At 45.5% G+C, this 18982-nt stretch overlaps 1 protein-coding gene across 2 annotated transcripts in view; it reads right to left on the bottom strand.

Moving 5' to 3' along the window:
- The window catches only part of HLCS (holocarboxylase synthetase), a 195681-nt gene that overhangs the window by 172764 nt on the left and 3935 nt on the right, over nt 1–18982 (bottom strand). The window contains exons 2-4 of one of the 2 annotated variants that reach the window (XM_022552978.3): nt 18252–18389; nt 5170–5332; nt 2650–3596 (exon numbers count right to left, since the gene is read on the bottom strand). In XM_022552978.3, the coding sequence (XP_022408686.2) occupies nt 2650–3596; nt 5170–5332; nt 18252–18389 (1248 nt within the window). The remainder of the gene's footprint in view (nt 1–2649; nt 3597–5169; nt 5333–18251; nt 18390–18982) is intronic. The other variant, XM_022552980.3, reaches the window with a different exon arrangement.

Genomic DNA, 18982 nt, shown 5'->3' with positions numbered 1-18982 from the left:
TGAGAATCTGCCTGCTAATGCAGGGGACACGGGATCGAGCTCTGGTCTGGGAGGATCCCACATGCCGCAGAGCAACTAGGCCCGTGAGCCACAACTACTGAGCCTGCGCGTCTGGAGCCTGTGCTCCTCAACAAGAGAGGCCCACGCACCGCGATGAAGAGTGGCCCCCGCTTGCCACAACTAGAGAAAGCCCTCGCACAGAAACGAAGACCCAACACAGCAAAAATAAATAAATAAAATTAATAAACTCCTACCCCCTACATCTTCTTAAAAAAAACGGCCACCAGCGCATGTGTGTGCCACACCCACCCTCCTGGTCCTCTGGCTGTGATGCTGTTACCATAGTGATAAGCCCATTTCTGTAACTTGGCTTCGTCTAAAATTAAGGCATTTAGACAAGCCCCAAAGCCAAAACTAAAAACGTCTCCAGTCACAGGCAGGATGGCGGGTGCTACTGGCGTCTAGCAGGCAGTGCTGCCAACGACCCCACAACAAAGAAGGAACCGGTCCGAAATCTCAACAGTGCCATGGTTGAGAAACTCTGCTATAAAAGTAGAACCACTTCTGCTATGTGCTAAGCTAATTAAGAACACAAAATATTTCAAATCCATTTCACAGGCTCTATTTGCACAACTTCATGCCAAACTCCTGGTCCATTTGATAAATCGAATGTCAGCATTAACCCACAGCCTTAAACTTTCCCTGCAAATCTGATCAGCGGAACAGTCCATCAGAATTTCCTCTTTCTGTACGACAATGAATGCCTTGCCTAAGGTCTCAGTGTCAGCTCCCTGGCTGTGAGACCGCCACCTACTGAGCAGCTGTGGTTTGTTTTGTCCTTGAAGTCGTCCTCTTACTGGGTTACATCATTGCCCCATTTATTACAAAAATGAAGACTATGAAATTGAACAGGGAAAGAGGAAACTAACCAGCCTGTGCTAATATTTATTGGTTGATCTCGGCAGCAAGGTATGGTAGTGACACAGGCCTGAGGAGAAAACAGTGACCCTGTCACACAGAGACTGGAAGTCATTTAAAATCAAAAATGACATTCTAATCCCCTGCATCTGATTTTTGAAGCTGCATCATATTGCCTTTTATCCTAGGGCAATGCATGCATATCAAATTTTATGACAGTAACGGGGTCAATTTAAATGGCACAGCAAGCAGATTTGCTGTGTAACTCAGAGAAATGGATCGCCAACAGTGCCGAATCAATTTTCTAGTACAAGTCTGTGCACAGGGGTGGTAAAATTCACTGCTGAAAGCTGAAATGCGGCTCTAGGAAGTCAGGTTTTTAAGTGGATTTTCTGAGTTAGTATAGTTACCATATTTGCAGACAAAAAGATAAGAGGAACTTTATTAGGCCTCCAAAAACTAATTCATGTAGTTTGCAGCCCATATGAAACCTGCTTGCGTTGTACGTGTTCATCTGCGAACATGTTCATGCCCCCTTAAAGAATGTTTGGTCAGAAAACCCAAGAGACTTAATTTCTAGGAGGGCTGGAGAGACGTACAGCATATGAAATGAAACCATACCAAAAAAAAAAAAAAAAAAAAAGGAAACAATTCGCTAACTCAATAAAAAGATCCCTATAACAAAATAAAATCCGTTACACTCATCCTGGAAGCCATCCTGGGCAAACTATCCACATCTTCTTAGTCTTCTCATCAGATCGTCAGGGACTCCGCACTCCCAATTCAGGGGGCCCAGGTTCAACCCCTGGTCAGGGAACTATATCCCGCATGCCACCACTAAAAGATCCTGCATGCCACAACTAAGACCCAGAGCAGCTAAATAAGTAAATATTCAAAAAGGAAAAAAAAAAACTTTTGCCCAAAGGCATTAAAAGATTTGCAGTAAATGATCAAGAATTCTGAAGTAGTCTATCCTGCTACCATTTGCTTAAACAAACAGAAAGCTCAAAAGAAAAAGAAGGCGGGGTGGGGGTGGGGGGAGAGAGAAACAGCAGATGAACCAAAGGAGCCCCCTTAGCAGGGGAAGGGAAGTAAGATTTTCCTTTTATCTCTGTTTCCATTTTTTCTTACCTACGTATTCATTTGCTATAAATCGAAATCACTTCAATATTCTCTTCTTTGAAACTGCTCTCAGCACTTAGATTTTAAGGCTGACAAATCATAAAGGAATTGAGGACCTGAAGGTGTTTTCCACTCTCTCTATCCCAGCAGCTGGCGAGCATTCAGAGAAACCGCTGACAATATTTTAATGCGATAGTTACTACTGTTTGCAATTACCACCCCAAGGCACTCAATTCCCTTCATTAAATAACAGTTCGATTATATTAACTCAAGTGTGCTTTGAGGCAAGAGAGTGGGGACTGATGGATTTTAGAAAGAGTATTACCAGTGTATAGATCAAGACAAGAAACAAGTTTTGGCTAATTCTTGGTTAACCAGCAATCTTTAATTAGCCATAATACCTTCTGCCTCGTTCCTCCATCACAAGTATTTTGGTGAAGCAGGATATCCACAGGAAAGCCTGCTACTCACCAGCAGCAGAAATTCCCAGCCAAAAGCCAGAAGTACCCCCCCAGCACACAGACTCTCCAACCTTGCAAAGTCCGTCCTTCGAGAGCGTACCCAATCAAAGAGACCCAAAGATCCTGACACGGATGCCGGCCTGCGTACCTGGCAAAGAACAGCTTCTCCTCCACGGGTTCCGAAAGGCACCTGCACAATCATCCTGTCCTCGTCCTTGTTGTCCAGGTGGCCCTGGAGCTTGCCCAGGCTGAGCGGCTCCCCGGGGCCCCCCTCGTAAACGCAGCCGCTGCTCAGCACGCTGAGCCTCACCTGGCTCCAGTCCGCCTTGCAGAAAACCAAGCTCTGGACTGTGTCCTGCAGTGCGGCCTTCCTGGTCACCTGGAAGCCAGCAAGCGTGAAGGGCGATGACAGGCCCAGGACCTTCCCTCCCTGAGAAAGATAGGCCATGAACCTCCGGGACAGGTCCTCAGGGACGGACTCCCTCGTGGCAATGACCACCAACAGGCAGTTGTCTGGCCATGGGTCCCTGAGAGCACTTTCCAGCGGCAGGTGGTAGAGAGTGTAACAGTTGGTGTCCACGCAGTCGGCCAGAGCTGACCGGACTTGCTGGAGCCGGTCCAGGGCGTCCTGGGAGTCAGACCCCACGTAGAGAAGGATGTTGGGTGCCTTTCCCGTGAGGTTGACCCTCCTCTGTTCTCTCTTGGGGCAGAGGTCATACGCGATACCCTCCAAACCACTGCTGTAGTCGTAGGGAAGATCTGGAATGTTCTCTGCAGAGGCAAACTTGACGGATTCGATGGTGCTGTTCTCAAGCTCCAAACACTCGTGGCAGCTAGAAAGATGGAGGTGACAGTGCTCGACGGAGCCCACGCCTCTGTCGCTCTCCCCGGCAGGCTCGCCCCCAAGGGCCCCGCCTTGCCCCTGCGTGGGTGCGGAACCCAGAACCTGGTGGTCCTCTCTACCAACGTGCTCCATAGCCTCCAGCTCAGGCTTGCTCTCAACAGAAGGTTCAGGCTGGGGCTCTAGGAGCTGGGCTGGCGTGTCTGAGGCCTGATCCTTAAGTTCCTTCAGAGCAGAGTCGTGCAAGTGGACAGCTAAAGAGAACAGAGAAGACAATCCATTAACCCTCCGCAGCTCAGCTCAGAACCTCAGAGCGCTCTCTGCGCTGCACGACCTACATTCCAGGGCAGCCCTCATTCCCCCCACCCCCAACTCTGAGGCCTCCTTTGGGAACCACGTAACTGCTCCCACCTGCTAGGAGAGTGCCCCTGACAATCCCGAGTAAACTCGCACGTTTCCACACCTTTCCTGTACAGACCGGAAAACCTCAGACCCCCTTATTGTCTGGTGAAGAAAGTGAGATTCGGAGAGGTGATTCTGTCCACTTGCTTATAGATTCAATTTTGTGGCTATCAATCTCCTATATGATAATGAAACTCAAAAACAAGGCACATAGCTAGAGTCTATCCACGCATGCCCCAGGAAAAAGCCACTCTCAGGACACTTCATTGGATCAACCGGGGAGAAGGATCTTGCCAGTATCTTGACCCAGGTATGGAATATAAGTTTACAATCACTGATTCAAAAAACATTAACTGAGCACTTGCTAAACATCTGGCATGGTATTAGGCACATGCACATGGCCAATGGGGAAATGAAGTGATTTTCTCAAATTTCCAGAGCTGGTGACACTCATTGGCTCAAGATACAAATGAAAACTTCCTTGTAAGTCAATTATACTTCAATAAAATAAAATTTTAAAAGTATATGTGTACATTGGCTTCCCTGGGGGTGCAGTGGTTGGGAGTCCACCTGTCAGTGCAGGGGACATGGGTTTGAGCCCTGGTCCGGGAGGATCCCACATGCCATGGAGCAACTAAGCCCATGAGCCACAACTACTGAGCCTGCGCTCTAGAGCCCGCGAGCCACAACTACTGAGCCTGCGTTCCACAACCGCTGGGGCCCATGTGCCTGAACCCCGTGCTCCGCAATGGTGGGGGGACCACCACAGTGAGGGGCCCGTGCACCGCAGTGGGGAGTGGCCCCTGCTCTCCGCAACTGGAGAAAGCCTGTGCGCAGCAACGAAGACCCAACGCCACCGGGAGTGAAATTAATTGATTAATTAATTAATTAAAATTATATATGTGTATACATATACATAAAAAAGACTTACATGGACATGGAAAGCCTACTTTTAAGCCTAATTAAGGAAGAAAATTTTGCGTGTTTCCTGAAAAAAGATGTGTCCCAAAATGATGTAGTATATATGTTTTAAGTTAAAAAAACTGTTAGATTTAGAACTTCATAGTAACACTGGCTATGCCTTCCATTCAGTTGAACTATGGTCTAGAAACCAGTTATACTGTATTAGAATGTGTGAAATAAATATTATATGGGTTCTAAATTTGCATGCCATTTCATGAACAATGCAATTATGGGAAATCCTTGTTTAAGAATTTGAAAAGCACTAATGATATAGTCAGGGATAAGCACCTCAAAAAAAAAACTGACACATGTATGAATGTTATACTATTATGGTTCTATGCAAACTGCTGGCTGAATTAAGCTGCACATAAGCATTGCCCTTAAGTCATACCAAACAACAGTCCTTAAGCTCATAACTAATGGCATACTGCTATGATGAAAACATTTCCTAAGAAGACTTACAAACGATCTTTTGGGGTATCAGTCCATTAGCCACCTGGAGTCTATCTTCAAGGAACGCCACTCCCAGCTTGCTGAAGTCATCCACACTTGCTTTGGCGATTAACTGATAAGGATCCCCAGGTCTGCAAGCTAACGGCAAGCAACAATCCGACCACTTCACAATCTGAGAAGAAGTGGGTGAGGGAGGAGGAAGAAAGGCAGGATGAGATTTTTCTTCTCTAAAATAACCAGATACTTTACTTTTCCCTTCAACTCCCACCACTATATTACAGTCAAACAATGAATTACTGGATAGTACATTTTAACATCAAAGATGTCCTGGTTCAAACATTCTCATTTCTACTTAACAGGGCTTACAAAGCACTAGATGTACTCTCTCATTTAAAAGTAATTGAAGGGCTTCCCTGGTGGCGCAGTGGTTGAGAGTCCGCCTGCCGATGCAGGGGACACGGGTTCGTGCCCCGGTCCGGGAAGATCCCACATGCCGCAGAGCAGCTAGGCCAGTGAGCCATGGCCACTGAGCCTGCGCATCTGGAGCCTGTGCTCTGCAACGGGAAGAGGCCACAACGGTGAGAGGCCGGCGTACCACAAAAAAAAAAAGTAAAAGTAATTGAAGTCTTAACTGCTTTTCAAGGGACTAAAAGGGGAAAGGGCCATTCCCTACATACTGGAAAGACATAAACTTGCCCTTCACTAACAGGAAATAGGAAAGAACAAACCCGCAATATCCAATGATTCGTGGATATTCATTCACCCTTAGATCAGCTTTTCTCAAAGTGCGGTCCAAGACCCACTACAACAGAACTCCCCGGGAGCAGATGAAAACTTCATGTTTCTGGGCACTACTCTCTGGCTGGTGCTTCAGACTCTCTGGAGTTGCAGCCCAGGAATCAGAAGTTTAAACATGCTTCCCATTGATTCCTGAATGTGAGAGCAACTGTCTCCAGAGAGCTCCGGCCTGTCGCAGTTCACATTTCCACCACAAGGGGGACAGGGAAAATGAGAGTAGACAAAGCTCAGTCCTTTAAGCCAGCGGTCCCCAAACTTTTTGGCACCAGGGACCAGTTTCGTGGAAGACAATTTTTCCACGGACCGGAGTAGGGGGGATGGTTTCGGGATGACTGAAGCACATTACAGTTATTGTGCACTTTATTTCTATTATTATTACACGGTAATAGATAATGAGATAATTATACAACTCACCCTAATGCTGACAGGAGGCGGAGCTCAGGCAGTAATGCAAGCGGCGGGGAGCGGCTATAAATACAGATGAAGCTTCACTCGCCCATCCACCGCTCGCTCACCTCCTGCTGTGTGGCCTGGTTCCTAACAGGCAATGGACCAGTACCGGTCCGTGGCCCAAGGGTTGGGAGCCCCTGCTTTAAGCCTTCCGGTGTTTATGAAAACATTTGAGACTGGGACAAGAAGGGGAGCCCCTTGGGGTTGGGAGCCTGGCTCTGGAGCCCTAGATCTGGGTCTGGGTCAAACTCTGCTAATCGTCTCAGAACCTCTCAAGTCTCAGCTTCTTCATTTCATAAAACAGGAATAATGATAGTACCCATCATTGTATAGGTTTGTTATGTTAATGAAATTTAAAAGTTTATGTAATGCCCCCAGTAGAAAGCTTGGGACAGAAAAAGTGTTTAATTAATGGAAACTGCTATTATTAGAGTGTGGCTTTAAAAGCAATATTGAATATAGTGGTCCTTTTCCAAGATGCCATGAATAATTTCCCTACTTCCCAAAATCTTCTCAGGGATGTCCTGCCCCAAATTTCATGATCAGAGATATATACTTTTGAATTCCATTTTTTATATTGTTAGGTTAGGTTTTTAGAACTAACTCTTGCTGAAAACAATTTTAAAATGCTGGATATGGACTTCCCTGGTGGTCCAGTGGTTAAGAATCTGCCTTCCAATGCAGAGGACGCAGATTCAATCCCTGATCAGGGAACCAAGATCCCACATGTCACGGGGCAACTAAGCCCTCGTGCTGCAATTACTGAGTCCGTGCCACAACTACAGAGCCCAAGTGCCACAACTAAGACCCGACTCAGCAATAAATAAATAAATAAGTAAATGCTGGATAAATAAAGAAAACATCATTTTAAAAGCACTGGACAATTGACTAGATAATGAAGAACTTCCGGGCCAAATGCCAGGGTAAATCCTGAACCTACAGAGGTAAGAGGAATTCCCACAAGCCAAGGAACTTTGGCCCTGAGGTTACTTCTTATCCAGGAAACCTGGGATTTAAAAGTCAGGGCCCATAAATTAATTAATTAATTAATTAAAGTCAGGGTACAACTGGCATCAAGATAAACATATAGATCAATGGAATAGAACTGAGAGTATAGAAATAAACATATACATTTGTAGACAATTGGTTTTGGACAAGGTTCCCAAGACAACTCAAAGGGAAAGAATCATCTTTTCAACAACTATGCTGGTACAACCAGATATCCACATGCAGAAGAATGAAGATGTACCCCTATCTCATAACATGTATTACCAGGTACAAAATTAACTGAAAATGGATCAAATCCTCAATGTAAGAGCTAAAACTACAAAACTATTTGAAGAAAACATAGATGTAAATCGTCATGACCTTGGATCAGGCACTGGTTTCTCAGATAAGACACCAAAAGTACAAGCAACAAAAGAAAAAAATAAATAAATTGGACTTCATCAAAATTTTTGAGTGGGACTTCCCTGGCGGCACAGTGGTTAAGAATCCTCCTGCCAATGCAGGCGACACGGGTTAGAGCCCTGGTCCAGGAAGATCCCACATGCCACAGAGCAACTAAGCCCGTGCACCACAACTACTGAGCCTACGCTCTAGAGCCCAAGAGCCACAACTACTGAAGCCCATGTGCCTAGAGCCCGTGATCCGCAATAAGAGAAGCCACCACAATAAGAAGACTGTGCACCGCAACAAAGAGTAGCCCCCGCTCATCGCAACTAGAGAAAGCCCGTGTGCAGCAACGAAGACCCAACGCAGTCAAAAATAAATTAAAAAAACAAAACAAAACAAAACACTACAATGAGATACTTCATCCTCTACTAGGATGGCTAAAATCAAAAAGATGGACAATAGGGAATTCCCTGGTGGTCCAGTGGTTAGGACTCCACGCTTTCACTGCCAATCTGGTTCAGTCCCTGTCAGGGAACTAATATCTCACATGCCATGAAGCATGGCCAAAAAAAAAAAAAGATGGACAATAACAAATGTTGAGGATGTTGAGAAATCAGAACCCCAGTACACTGCTGGTAGAAATGTAACAGGCTGCACCCTCCTTGGAAGAGTTCATCAGTTCCTCAAAAAGCTAAACAGAGTTTCCAAAGGACCCAGAAATTCCACTCCTAGGTATATACCTAAGAGAACTAAAAATATACATCTACACACAACACAGGTACACAAGTGTTCATAGCAGTATTATTCATAATAGCCGAAGAGTAGAAATACCCCAAATGTCCATCAACAGATAAATGGATAAATAAAATGTATATATCCATACAATGGGATATTATTCAGCCATGAAAGGGAATGAAGTACTGATACATGTTACAATGTAGCTGAATCTAGAATACATTATGCTAAGTCTAGGAAGCCAATCACTAAAGGTCACATATTATATGATTCTATTTATGTGAAATATTCAAATCAGACAAATCTGTAGAGATGGAAAGTAGATTAGTGGCTCCCAGGGACAGGACCACTGGAGAGTGACTGCAAATAGATACACATTTTTTTTTGGGCGGGGGTGATAAATATGTTCCAGAATTAGATGGTGGTGATGACTGCACAACTACTGAATTGTAATTATACACTTTAAAAGGATGAAATTCATGGTATGTGAATTGTATCTCAATTTTAAAAGGAAAAAGAAAAGAGTCTGGAGTCCTCCAAGGTTCAACACTACCCCACGGAATCATTATGCCTTAGTATTTCATTTTTCTCCTTAAAGAGAATTCAAACTGAATTTAACTTTTCTCCTTAGGCAAACAATAATTTTTAAAGTTGAGAAACAGTGTCTTCGAGGGAAAAATAATAAATGCAAGCCTTTATGGTCAAAAGGTCGAAACTCACTAATCAGTCTAGCCTGTTTCGAGAAAGAGAAACCTCAGAGTTCTTAGCTCTACATGTAGCTTTCCCTCCCTTTTACCACCTACTTCTCCCACCTCCTCCCAGACATCCAGCCAGAGTGAGGAGGATTCACCTGGAGGGGCCAGCCTGACCAACGCTTCCGTTGGACTCTGCGTTTCAAATAGGACACCTTTGATCCAGGGTGAAGAGTTGAAGTCTACAATTCAGACAAATATTTAGTTGATTCCCAGCTTTGAGAATGCAGGAAGGATGTCAGCTCAGGAGGATGAGAAGATAAAGTATCGCCTTGGCAAGAGCTGACTTTTCAGATGAGGGTGAATGGGAAACATGAAAAGAAGCAATGCAACCTCCTGCATGAGGCTAAAAGCAGCTTTGTTCTCAGCGCTATCGCTGGCAGAGAATAAGGACAAATACTCAGCCAGTGGAGATACAGCCCAGAATTTAGTTGTTCAGACGTTGATGTAGCACCCTGCTGCAGCGGGCACTGGCGTGGAGCTGTGCCTCAAAGTAAGCACTTCCTGTAAAAGGAGCCAACAATGAAATCCTCACACCCAGGAGAGACGCAGGAGATAAAGCAAGGGGGGAAGGACAGGAAGCAGCCAGAGAACAATATATACACACGTCCCTGATCAAGTTTCTCAACTAGGCCGGCTGTTTCCTCACCTCAGTGCATTTCCTTTTTCTAGGAACGTGGTCCGTGAACCACAGACCATGCAAACTCCTCCAAGCAGCGCTGCGGCCCCGATCAAAGCAAAGCCGCAGTGTCACCGGGACTCATCCAGGGTGTCTGCCATCCGCCCGGTGGCTAAAAGCAAACAGGCCACTTCCCATATGCACTTCCAACTGGAGACAAAGGGACAGAGGAAGAAAGGGGAAGTCAAGCAAAAGGCTTACTCCCCAAGATCAAAGGCAAAGAAGCCCTGGTCATCCCTAAACAAGGGGATGTCCTCCTCTCCTGTGCAGCCTGCAGAAAGCCCTTCCATAACCCGAGCTTTGGACTTGAGGCTGCAGTGACTACACTGATGTGCCCACTCTACTCAACTCAACACACACGTGCACCAGGAAGGGGATCCAGGGACCAACGGGATGGGGTTAAACTCTCTACAACAAATTGCCCTTCCCAAGGCCGCCTGCAGCAGGTGTGGAGCTGAAGTTCTGCAGCTAATCGGGCAATGGGAATCCCAACAACCAGTTAGGTGATGGTTAATCTATGTGCCAACTCAGCTAGGCCACGGTACCTGGACATTTGGCCAAACATCAGTCCAGAGGTGACTGTGAAGATATTTTTTAGATGTGGTTCACATTTAAAATGAGTCAGCTTTGAGTAGATTATCCTCTGTAATGTGGATGAGCCGCATCTAATCAGTTGAAGGCCTTACAAGAAAAAGACTGAGGTTCCCAGGGGAAGAGGGAATTCTGCCTCTAGACTGCCTTCACACTCAAGCTGCAACATCTATCTCCCCTGAGTTTCCAGCCTCCCGCCTGCCCTGCAGATTTGACACCACAATCACATGAGCCAATTCCTTAAAATAATCTCTTTCTTTCTGTTTCTCTCCCCCGCCACTTCCTCCCTCTCTCTCCCTATATATGTACACATATATGTATATGTATGTGTGTATGTATAATGCATGCACACGCACACACACACACACACCCTATTCTGTTTCTCAAGAGAACCCAGATAAATACAAGTTACAATCAGTTACCCTGAATAAGATCAATGTCACAGCATCGACACTGCTAATTTTCTGGCTCTTTGTTTCTCCTCTTACAAATCAGTGTAATTACATGCTAGGTTTTTAAACATCTAGTAATGAATTGAATGAAGGAAGGCTAGACACTCAGAGATGTGAAGAATCTGAAACCAGGGGAGTAAGGGGAAGAGGTTATTTCTTACTTTCGGTTATTCTCAATGCCTTTTGGGTTTGAAAACAGAAAGGATACAGGAGTACTACAAAATTCATTTTCACTCTATTATTTAAAAAGATACTATGCCCCATGGTGCTCTTAAGAGAAGGGTGTTGGAAAATCAAGTGACAGTGTAAGGGATATGACAAGTCCACAGCAAGCAAGAGCTGAAATAATAAAGTGACCCAGGTGAGACTTAAGGTGGTTCTGCAAAACCGTAACTGACCAGAAACTCAAGAAAAAGGGTGGTCTAGGTGTTCTAATTTTCTGAATAAATGAGAGCTAATCAGAAAATAATAGAAATACCCTTGTTGTCATAACCTTTTTCTATTATGTGTGTTCTTCTTTTTTTTTTAACTTTTTTCTTTTTGGCCACGCAGCTCACAGGGTCTTAGTTCCCAGACCAGGGATCGAACCCATGCCCCCTGCAATGGAAGCACTAACCACTGGACTGCCAGGGAAGTCCCTATCATGTGTGTTCTTTAGATGCTCCATAAGCACCTGAGACCCAATGTCTACAGTGTACTGCACTAGCATCCCCAATTGTTCACTTTATATCCCTGCCCCACTTATGTTGGTAACCCGAGGAAGAGGAGAAGTTTTAACAGACATCCCAAGTGTTCTGGTTATCCACTGCTGGTAACAAACCACCCCAAAATTTAGTGGCTTACACTCATCATTTATTTTGCTCACAGATCTCAATGTGGGCAGAGCTTAACAAGGACGGCTCAACTCTGCTCCACAGGGCATCAGCTAGGATGGTTCAACTGGGCCTGGACGATCCACTTCCAAGGTGGCTTCCTCACACAGCTGGCAAGCTGGAGCCGCCTGCCAGCTGGGAACTCAACTAGGACGGTCCACTGAGGACCTCAGTTCTTCTTCATGGGAACCTTGCCACAGGGCAGCTTGAGCTTCCTCACAGCATGGGAGCTGGGTTCCAAGAACCCAGGTGGAAGCTGCAAGGTTTCTTATGATCTAGCCTTGGAGGCCCCAGAATGTCTCTTCTACCACATCCTATTAGATAAACAAATCACCAAGGTCAGCCTAGATTCAAGAGAGGGGTATAAGACTCGGCCTCTCAATAAGAGACAGGAATTTGCAGCCATCTTAAACCCACTACACTGAGTTTCAGCCAGCTCTCTCACTCCTCCACTCTGTGTGAGACGGACATTCTCCTCTGGTCTGGTCCCTGCAAGGGAAAGGTGTGTGGAGCAGAGCCTAGAGAAGTCGCAGCTTGAAACAGCAGCAGCAAACCTGCTCAGCCTACGTGTGACATGAGCAAAAACAAAGATTTGCTGTTAGAAGCCACTGAAATTCTGAGGTCACCTGTTATTTCAGCAAAGCTGACTAAAACAATGTGCAAAACTGCATTCTTTACAGGGGTCCCTCCACCAGCCCCTCCTGCCATATTCCCTGTCTCCAGGAATGACCCACCATCCACCCCCAAATCCCTCATCATCTCATAAAAAGTTCCTACATCTGTCCCCGTCTCCCCTTCCTATTACCAATACTCTGTGAGGCTCGTCTCCGTTCCCACATGGAGTACAATCTGTTCCAGGTTTGCCTCCCTCCAATCCGGTCTCCAATCTGCCTGAATTGTGATCTTTCTAACATACAAATCTGCTAATTCTGCTAAAAAAAATTTTTTTAAAGGGAAAAGAAAACCAAAAAAGAATAATAATTTTTTTAAAAAAGAAAAGAAAAATGTTTTAGCCTACTGTCCATAGGATAAAGTCCAAATTCCTAATTAGTGCAAAGAAAACTTTTACAATCTGTAACTTTTAAAATCTGTGCTCTGCAACGGGAGAGGCCACAACAGTGAGAGGCCCGCGCGTACCGCAAAAAAAAAATTTTTTTTAACTCAGATATTACTTCCCGCCCCTGGAACATCCTTCCTGACGCCACCACATCTGGATAGATTCACCATCACCCCCATACTTGCTTTCCCAGAGCACTTTTCACATGAACTTTTTTTTTTTTTTCCGGCACGCAGGCCCCTCACTGTTGTGGCCTCTCCCGTTGCAGAGCACAGGCTCCGGAAGCGCAGGCTCAGTGGCCATGGCTCACGGGCCCAGCCACTCCGCGGCATGTGGGATCTTCCGCGACCGGGGCATGAACCCGTGTCCCCTGCATCGGCAGGCGGACTCTCAACCACTGCGCCACCAGGGAAGCCCCACAATGAACTTTAATTGTCCCTTTCCTTAGCTGTCTTCTCCCTGACACTGTGAGCTCCTTAAGATGACCGTGACTGTCGTCTCTAAATGCATCTTTCATCTCCATACAACATACCTCCAGCCCTAGTACACAATCTGGCACATAATAGGCACTCAGTAAACCCTGGATGGAGGAATGAATGAAGGCCTTGATAGAACAATAGGGACATGAGTGAATTTTCTGCAATAAGAGAACTGTATAAGTTCTTTGGGTCAGAGATTCGTACAGAACGGGACTGCTAATGTAAGCACAGAAGATACTGAAAATTGAGCTGAATCTGCCACAGCCCATTGGTATCTACTATGGCACCTAACAAAATAATTAGAACACAGTCTGCTGTGCAATAAATATCTGTTAGTGAAAGAATGACTAAGTGAAAATAGGAATATGTGAATGCTACATTTTTTAAACTTAATTCCTGAGATTCATTCATTTGCTGTTGGGGGTGTGTAGAAAAACCACAGATGCAAGCCATCTGAGATATCCAAAGTTTTCAAAAGATGTCATTTTCTGACATCTGTAAGAACGGTATTGCATCTGTAAGCATGGTATTGTACAATCCTAAAAATGGGAAAGAATGTAAGGTCTCAACAAGTTCAAAAGTCTTTCCTCCATAATGTATTTGCTGTTAAATATCTTAGGATCCTGTCAAATTCAAATGACTTTAGAGTTAAGTGAAAAATACATAGAGTCATAAGAGCCCCCAAGCTGCAAAATCCCATCAAACAATCAACCTGAAGGGTAACAGCAGACCGAGAAGGCAGAGACCTGTGAAATCAACTCCTTTTTAAGATCTGAAGCCCAGGGACTTCCCTGGGGTGCAGTAGTTAAGAATCTGCCCGCCAATGCAGGGGACACGGGTTCGTGCCCTGGTCCGGGAAGATCCCACATGCCGCGGAGCAACTAAGCCCGTGTGCCACAACTACTGAGCCTGTGCTCTAGAGCTCACGAGTCACAACTACTGAGCCCACGTGCCACAGCTACTGAAGCCCGCGGACCTAGAGACCGTGCTCCGCAACAGGAGAAGCCACCGCAACGAGAAGCCCGCACACTGCAATGAAGAGTAGCCCCCGCTCACCGCAACTAGAGAAAGCCCTTGCACAGCAACGAAGACCCAATGCAGCCAGAAATAAATAAATAAAAATAAATTTATTTTTTTTAAAAATATCTGAAGCCCAGTTTACAAAATGGAGCTCTGTGTAATAGCCAGAGTGGTCCAACATATGGCTCTAGACATCTCCAGCTCCTGGCTGCAAGACCCACCAAACCCTCTGATCACAAAAAAGATGAGTTAACCGGATAGTACCCTTGGTGGGTAGGCATCCTTTTACCCCCAGAAAATTAAGAATTAAGTAACCGCCATTAAGCGAGATCTTAATTAAATTACCCTTAGAAGGTAAATTAAATAACTGTGACAGAAATGCTAATTATCTGCCAATATCTAGCCTTTTTTTCTCCCTTGTAATAACAGAACTCCAGGTTTCTACCGAATCCATGGCTGTCCAGCTATGGACTGCATTTCTCAGCCTCCCCTGCAGCTAAGTGATGGGAGCAGAAGCGACAAGTGAAAGTTCTAGATCACAGTTTTAAAGAGGAACCTGATTGGTCCCTACCGTCCTTCTTCGTTCCCCATTCTGAGGGCTGGGATGTGGATGAGGTTGTCAGTAGGGGGGCGGGGGGGGGGTAGCAGGAACCAGCCTCCACCAAGAGAGAGAAGAAGGATGGCAGAGGGGAGACAACAGAGCAACAAGATAGAAGGGAGCTGGGTCCCTGGATGGCCTTCCAGAGCAAGACCACGCCTTCAGAGATGAGTAAACTTCTTCTCTGAACCACTGTGGGCTGGGTATCACTTGTTACAACAGCTTAGCCTGTACGTTACATAATACAGTAACTGTGCTGCTTAAGATGCTATGTGCGGACTTCCCTGGCAGTCCAGTGGTTAAGACTCCGTGCTTCCACCGAAGGATTCGATCCCCGGTCGGGGAACTAAGATCCCACGTGCCACAAAGCATGGCCAAAACAATAAATAAATAAATAAAATATTTTAAATGCTATGTGTATAAAGATATACACTAAGTAACAACAATTTAGGAAATTAAGAGCACAGCAGTCATATTTTTGTGTTAAAAAGGAATCCGTGCATATTTAATATTTTATGTAATTGCAATATTTTAGAAGTTCTGGCCCTCATTTTAAATTGAAATCTTACTAAATATATATAGCATTAGAATATATAAGAAAACTTCAAGGGCTTCCCTGGTGGCACAGTGGTTGAGAATCCGCCTGCCAATGCAGGGGACACGGGTTTGAGCCCTGGTCCAGAAAGATCCCACATGCCGCAGAGCAACTAAGCCCCTGCACCACAACTACTGAAGCCCGTACGCCTAGGGTCCATGCTCCGCAAGAGAAGCCACCGCAATGAGAAACCCGCGCACGGCAACAAAGAGTAGCCCCCGCTCGCCACAACTAGAGAAAGCCCACACACAGCAACAAAGACCCAACGCAGCCAAAAATAAATAAATAAATAAATAAATTTTTTTTAAAAAAGAAAACTTCAACTTTTAATCTGATAACTTCAGTTTTCTTATCTTTAAAAATGACAATAATGGACTTTCCTGGCAGTCCAGTGGTTAAGACTCCACGATTCCACTGAAGGGGGCACGGGTTCGATCTCTGGCTGGGGAACTAAGATCCCACATGCCACACACCACAGCCAAAAAAAAAAAAACAAATTACAATAATATCTTGTAGAATTGTAAGCATTACAGGTAATACATATACATGCCAAGCAGGGGCTCAATAAATTTTATCATTATTATCATAAGTATATATAAGGTTAATAAAACAGTAGGAACCTGCAGGAGAAAACATAATGTCGTAGCATACTAGGCTATTCTCAGGCTACCTGCCAAATCCTACGCCCCCTCCCGAGCCCCAAACAAAGGAGAGTTTCCTGCTCTCCTTTACTTCACCTATCTCCTAACTCTCATTTCTATCCACCTTGAGTTGTAGTCAATTATTTCCAGTCTTATTCCTCTCTTCCTTTTTGTTCATCCAAATCCAATGTCTTTTTTTTTTTTAATATTTAATTAATTTATTTTTGGCTGCGTCGGGTCTTAGTTGTGGTACTCAGGATCTTCGATGAGGCGCACAGGCTTCTCTAGTTGTGGCGAGCGGTTTTTCTATTTCTAGTTGTGTCGCACAGGCTCCAGGGCGCGGGGACTCTGTAGCTGTGATGCCTGGGCTCCAGCTGAGGCAGGCGAGCTCCGTAGTTGTGGCACGCGAGCTCAGTAGTTGTGGCACACGGGCTCAGTTGCCCCGCGGCATGTGGGATCTCAGTTCCCTGACCAGGGGTCGAACCCTCGTCCCCTGCACTGTAAGGCGGATTCTTTACCAATGGACTACCAGGGAAGTCCCCAATACAATGTCTTAAAGACAGTGTTTGTGAGATGGAGGTCCAGTGACTATGGCTTTCTGTCATCAGCAAAACCCCTCCTGGACTATGAACGCGGCAGGCGGGGAACATCCGGTGGGTGAGTGAAGGCAGAAAGGACTCATCACAGACACCCGAGCAGAAGCAGCACACAAGGGGGGTTAGGGTCAGATTTCCATGAACCTGAGAGGTGCTGGCTTTGGTCAGAAGGCATCCATGGAGAGCTTACGCCAGAGTACAACCCCACTGGATGTGTGTCTAGAAAGATAACTGGCCATCCAGAGGAAACCGCACTGAAGGCACCCAAGATGGGATGACATCTTCACAGTTTCAACAAAAAGATAATGAAGAAGAGAATGGAATGAGGAGGGAGGGAAGTGAAGGAGTAAAGCCTGGGGACACCTGGGGAGTGGAATTAGTAGAACTCCTAACCGAATGGCAGGAAGGATGCAGGAGGGGGTGAAAGGAAGCACAGTTTGGGGTGTTCACCTGAGATTTTCTTTTTTTCCAGCAGAGGAATATAAACAACCAGTGTGGGACACATTACTGAGTTTGAAGTGCTTTCAGAATACTTGGGGTGAAATCTCCAGGAAGTACGCGGCAATATAAACCATCTGATTTTGGAAGCAATAAGTTGTGGGGCGGGAGCCTATGACCTGCGGAGAGACTTGAGCAGCACTGCGCAATAACATACCTCAAGCCACAAAACAACTTAAAACACAGGCAGCTTTTCTCTTTTTCTTTTTTGGCTGCACCGCATTGCATGCAGGATCTTAGTTCACCAACCAGGGATCAAACCCGTGCCCCCTGCAGTGTAGAGTGGAAGCACAGGGTCTTAACCACTGGACTGCCAGGGAAGTCCCAAAACACAGGTAGGTTTAAATCTAGCAGTCACATTAAAAAGATAAAAAGAGGGCTTCCCTGGTGGCGCGGTGGTTGAGAGTCCGCCTGCCGACTCAGGGGACGCGCGTTCATGCCCTGGTCCGGGAGGGTCCCGCGTGCCGCGGAGCAGCTGGGCCCGTGGGCAGTGGCTGCTGGGCCTGTGCGTCCAGGGCCTGTGCTCCGCAACGGGAGAGGCCACAGCAGTGAGAGGCCCGCGTACGGAAAAAAAAAAAAAAAAGATAAAAAGAAACAGGTGAAAGTAATTTTACATACATACATATTATAATTTTTTTTCCCCCGGCCGTGCTACACAGCCTGCGGGATCTTAGTTCCCTGACCAGGGAGTAAACTTGGGCCCAGCAGTGAGAAAGTGAGAGTGCCGAATCCTAACCACCGGGAATTCCCTACCAATATATTTTTATTTAACCCAAAATATCAGAAAAGAAAGGGAATCAATCACAAAGGCCAGGAAAGAGCACTCATAAAAATACCAAATTAGTTTTGATTATGATACACAAATGAAAAACACGGTACTCACAGTTTCCGAAGAGGACGACGGTCTCTGTAAAGTGTCACCTTGCACCCAAATGCTCTCTGTCACAAATGCTATGTGTTCTGCTTCAAGTATAAAAGGAGAAACCAGAAACAGGGCCCATTTGTTCAAGTCATCAATGGACTGGATAGAGGGAAAGAAACACAAAAAGGAAGGATTCAATATGACTTCGAACCACAACTGCTATTTATATCAACAGCCAGGACAACCCCGCCTCTGCAATTCCAGGTGGCATCTAAATAAATAAGGTCATTGGATGCTTTCCTATAGACCACATTAACCCTGCATTTTTTTGTTTAACTGTGACTGTTTAAACAGCTGCAACATCCCTCAATGTCTCATGACAGTTTTTAAATCTCTAGACATTTCTTATCAAGCAATTAATTCTGAAACTTATTCCCACCATTCCTTACTGCTGAGAGCATGTAGGAACCTTCCAAATTACAACTTGGAAGCACATTTAAAGATGAGGCAGCTCAGGGACTTCCCTGGCGGTCCAGTGATTAAGACTCCGTGCTTCCACTGCAGAGGGCACGGGTTTGATCCCTGGTCGGGGAACTAAGATCCCACATGCTGCTCAGCATGGCCAAAAAGAAAGAAAAAGATGAGGTGGCTCAGAAGTGCATGATGGTCAGCAGAAGCCTGTTACTGACAGATGCCCGAAGGGCTATTCCTCCTTTTCCTCCAGCCATTACAGCATCAAGATTGGTTAGCAG

The sequence above is a fragment of the Delphinapterus leucas genome, chromosome 4 (genome assembly GCF_059928025.1).
Source record: "Delphinapterus leucas isolate spDelLeu-1000000601 "Yukka" chromosome 4, BTC_Dleu_Yukka2, whole genome shotgun sequence".
Classification (NCBI taxonomy): domain Eukaryota; kingdom Metazoa; phylum Chordata; class Mammalia; order Artiodactyla; family Monodontidae; genus Delphinapterus; species Delphinapterus leucas.
The sequence above is the reverse complement of the archived record's forward strand: the minus strand, read 5'-3'. Positions and strand labels throughout refer to the sequence as shown.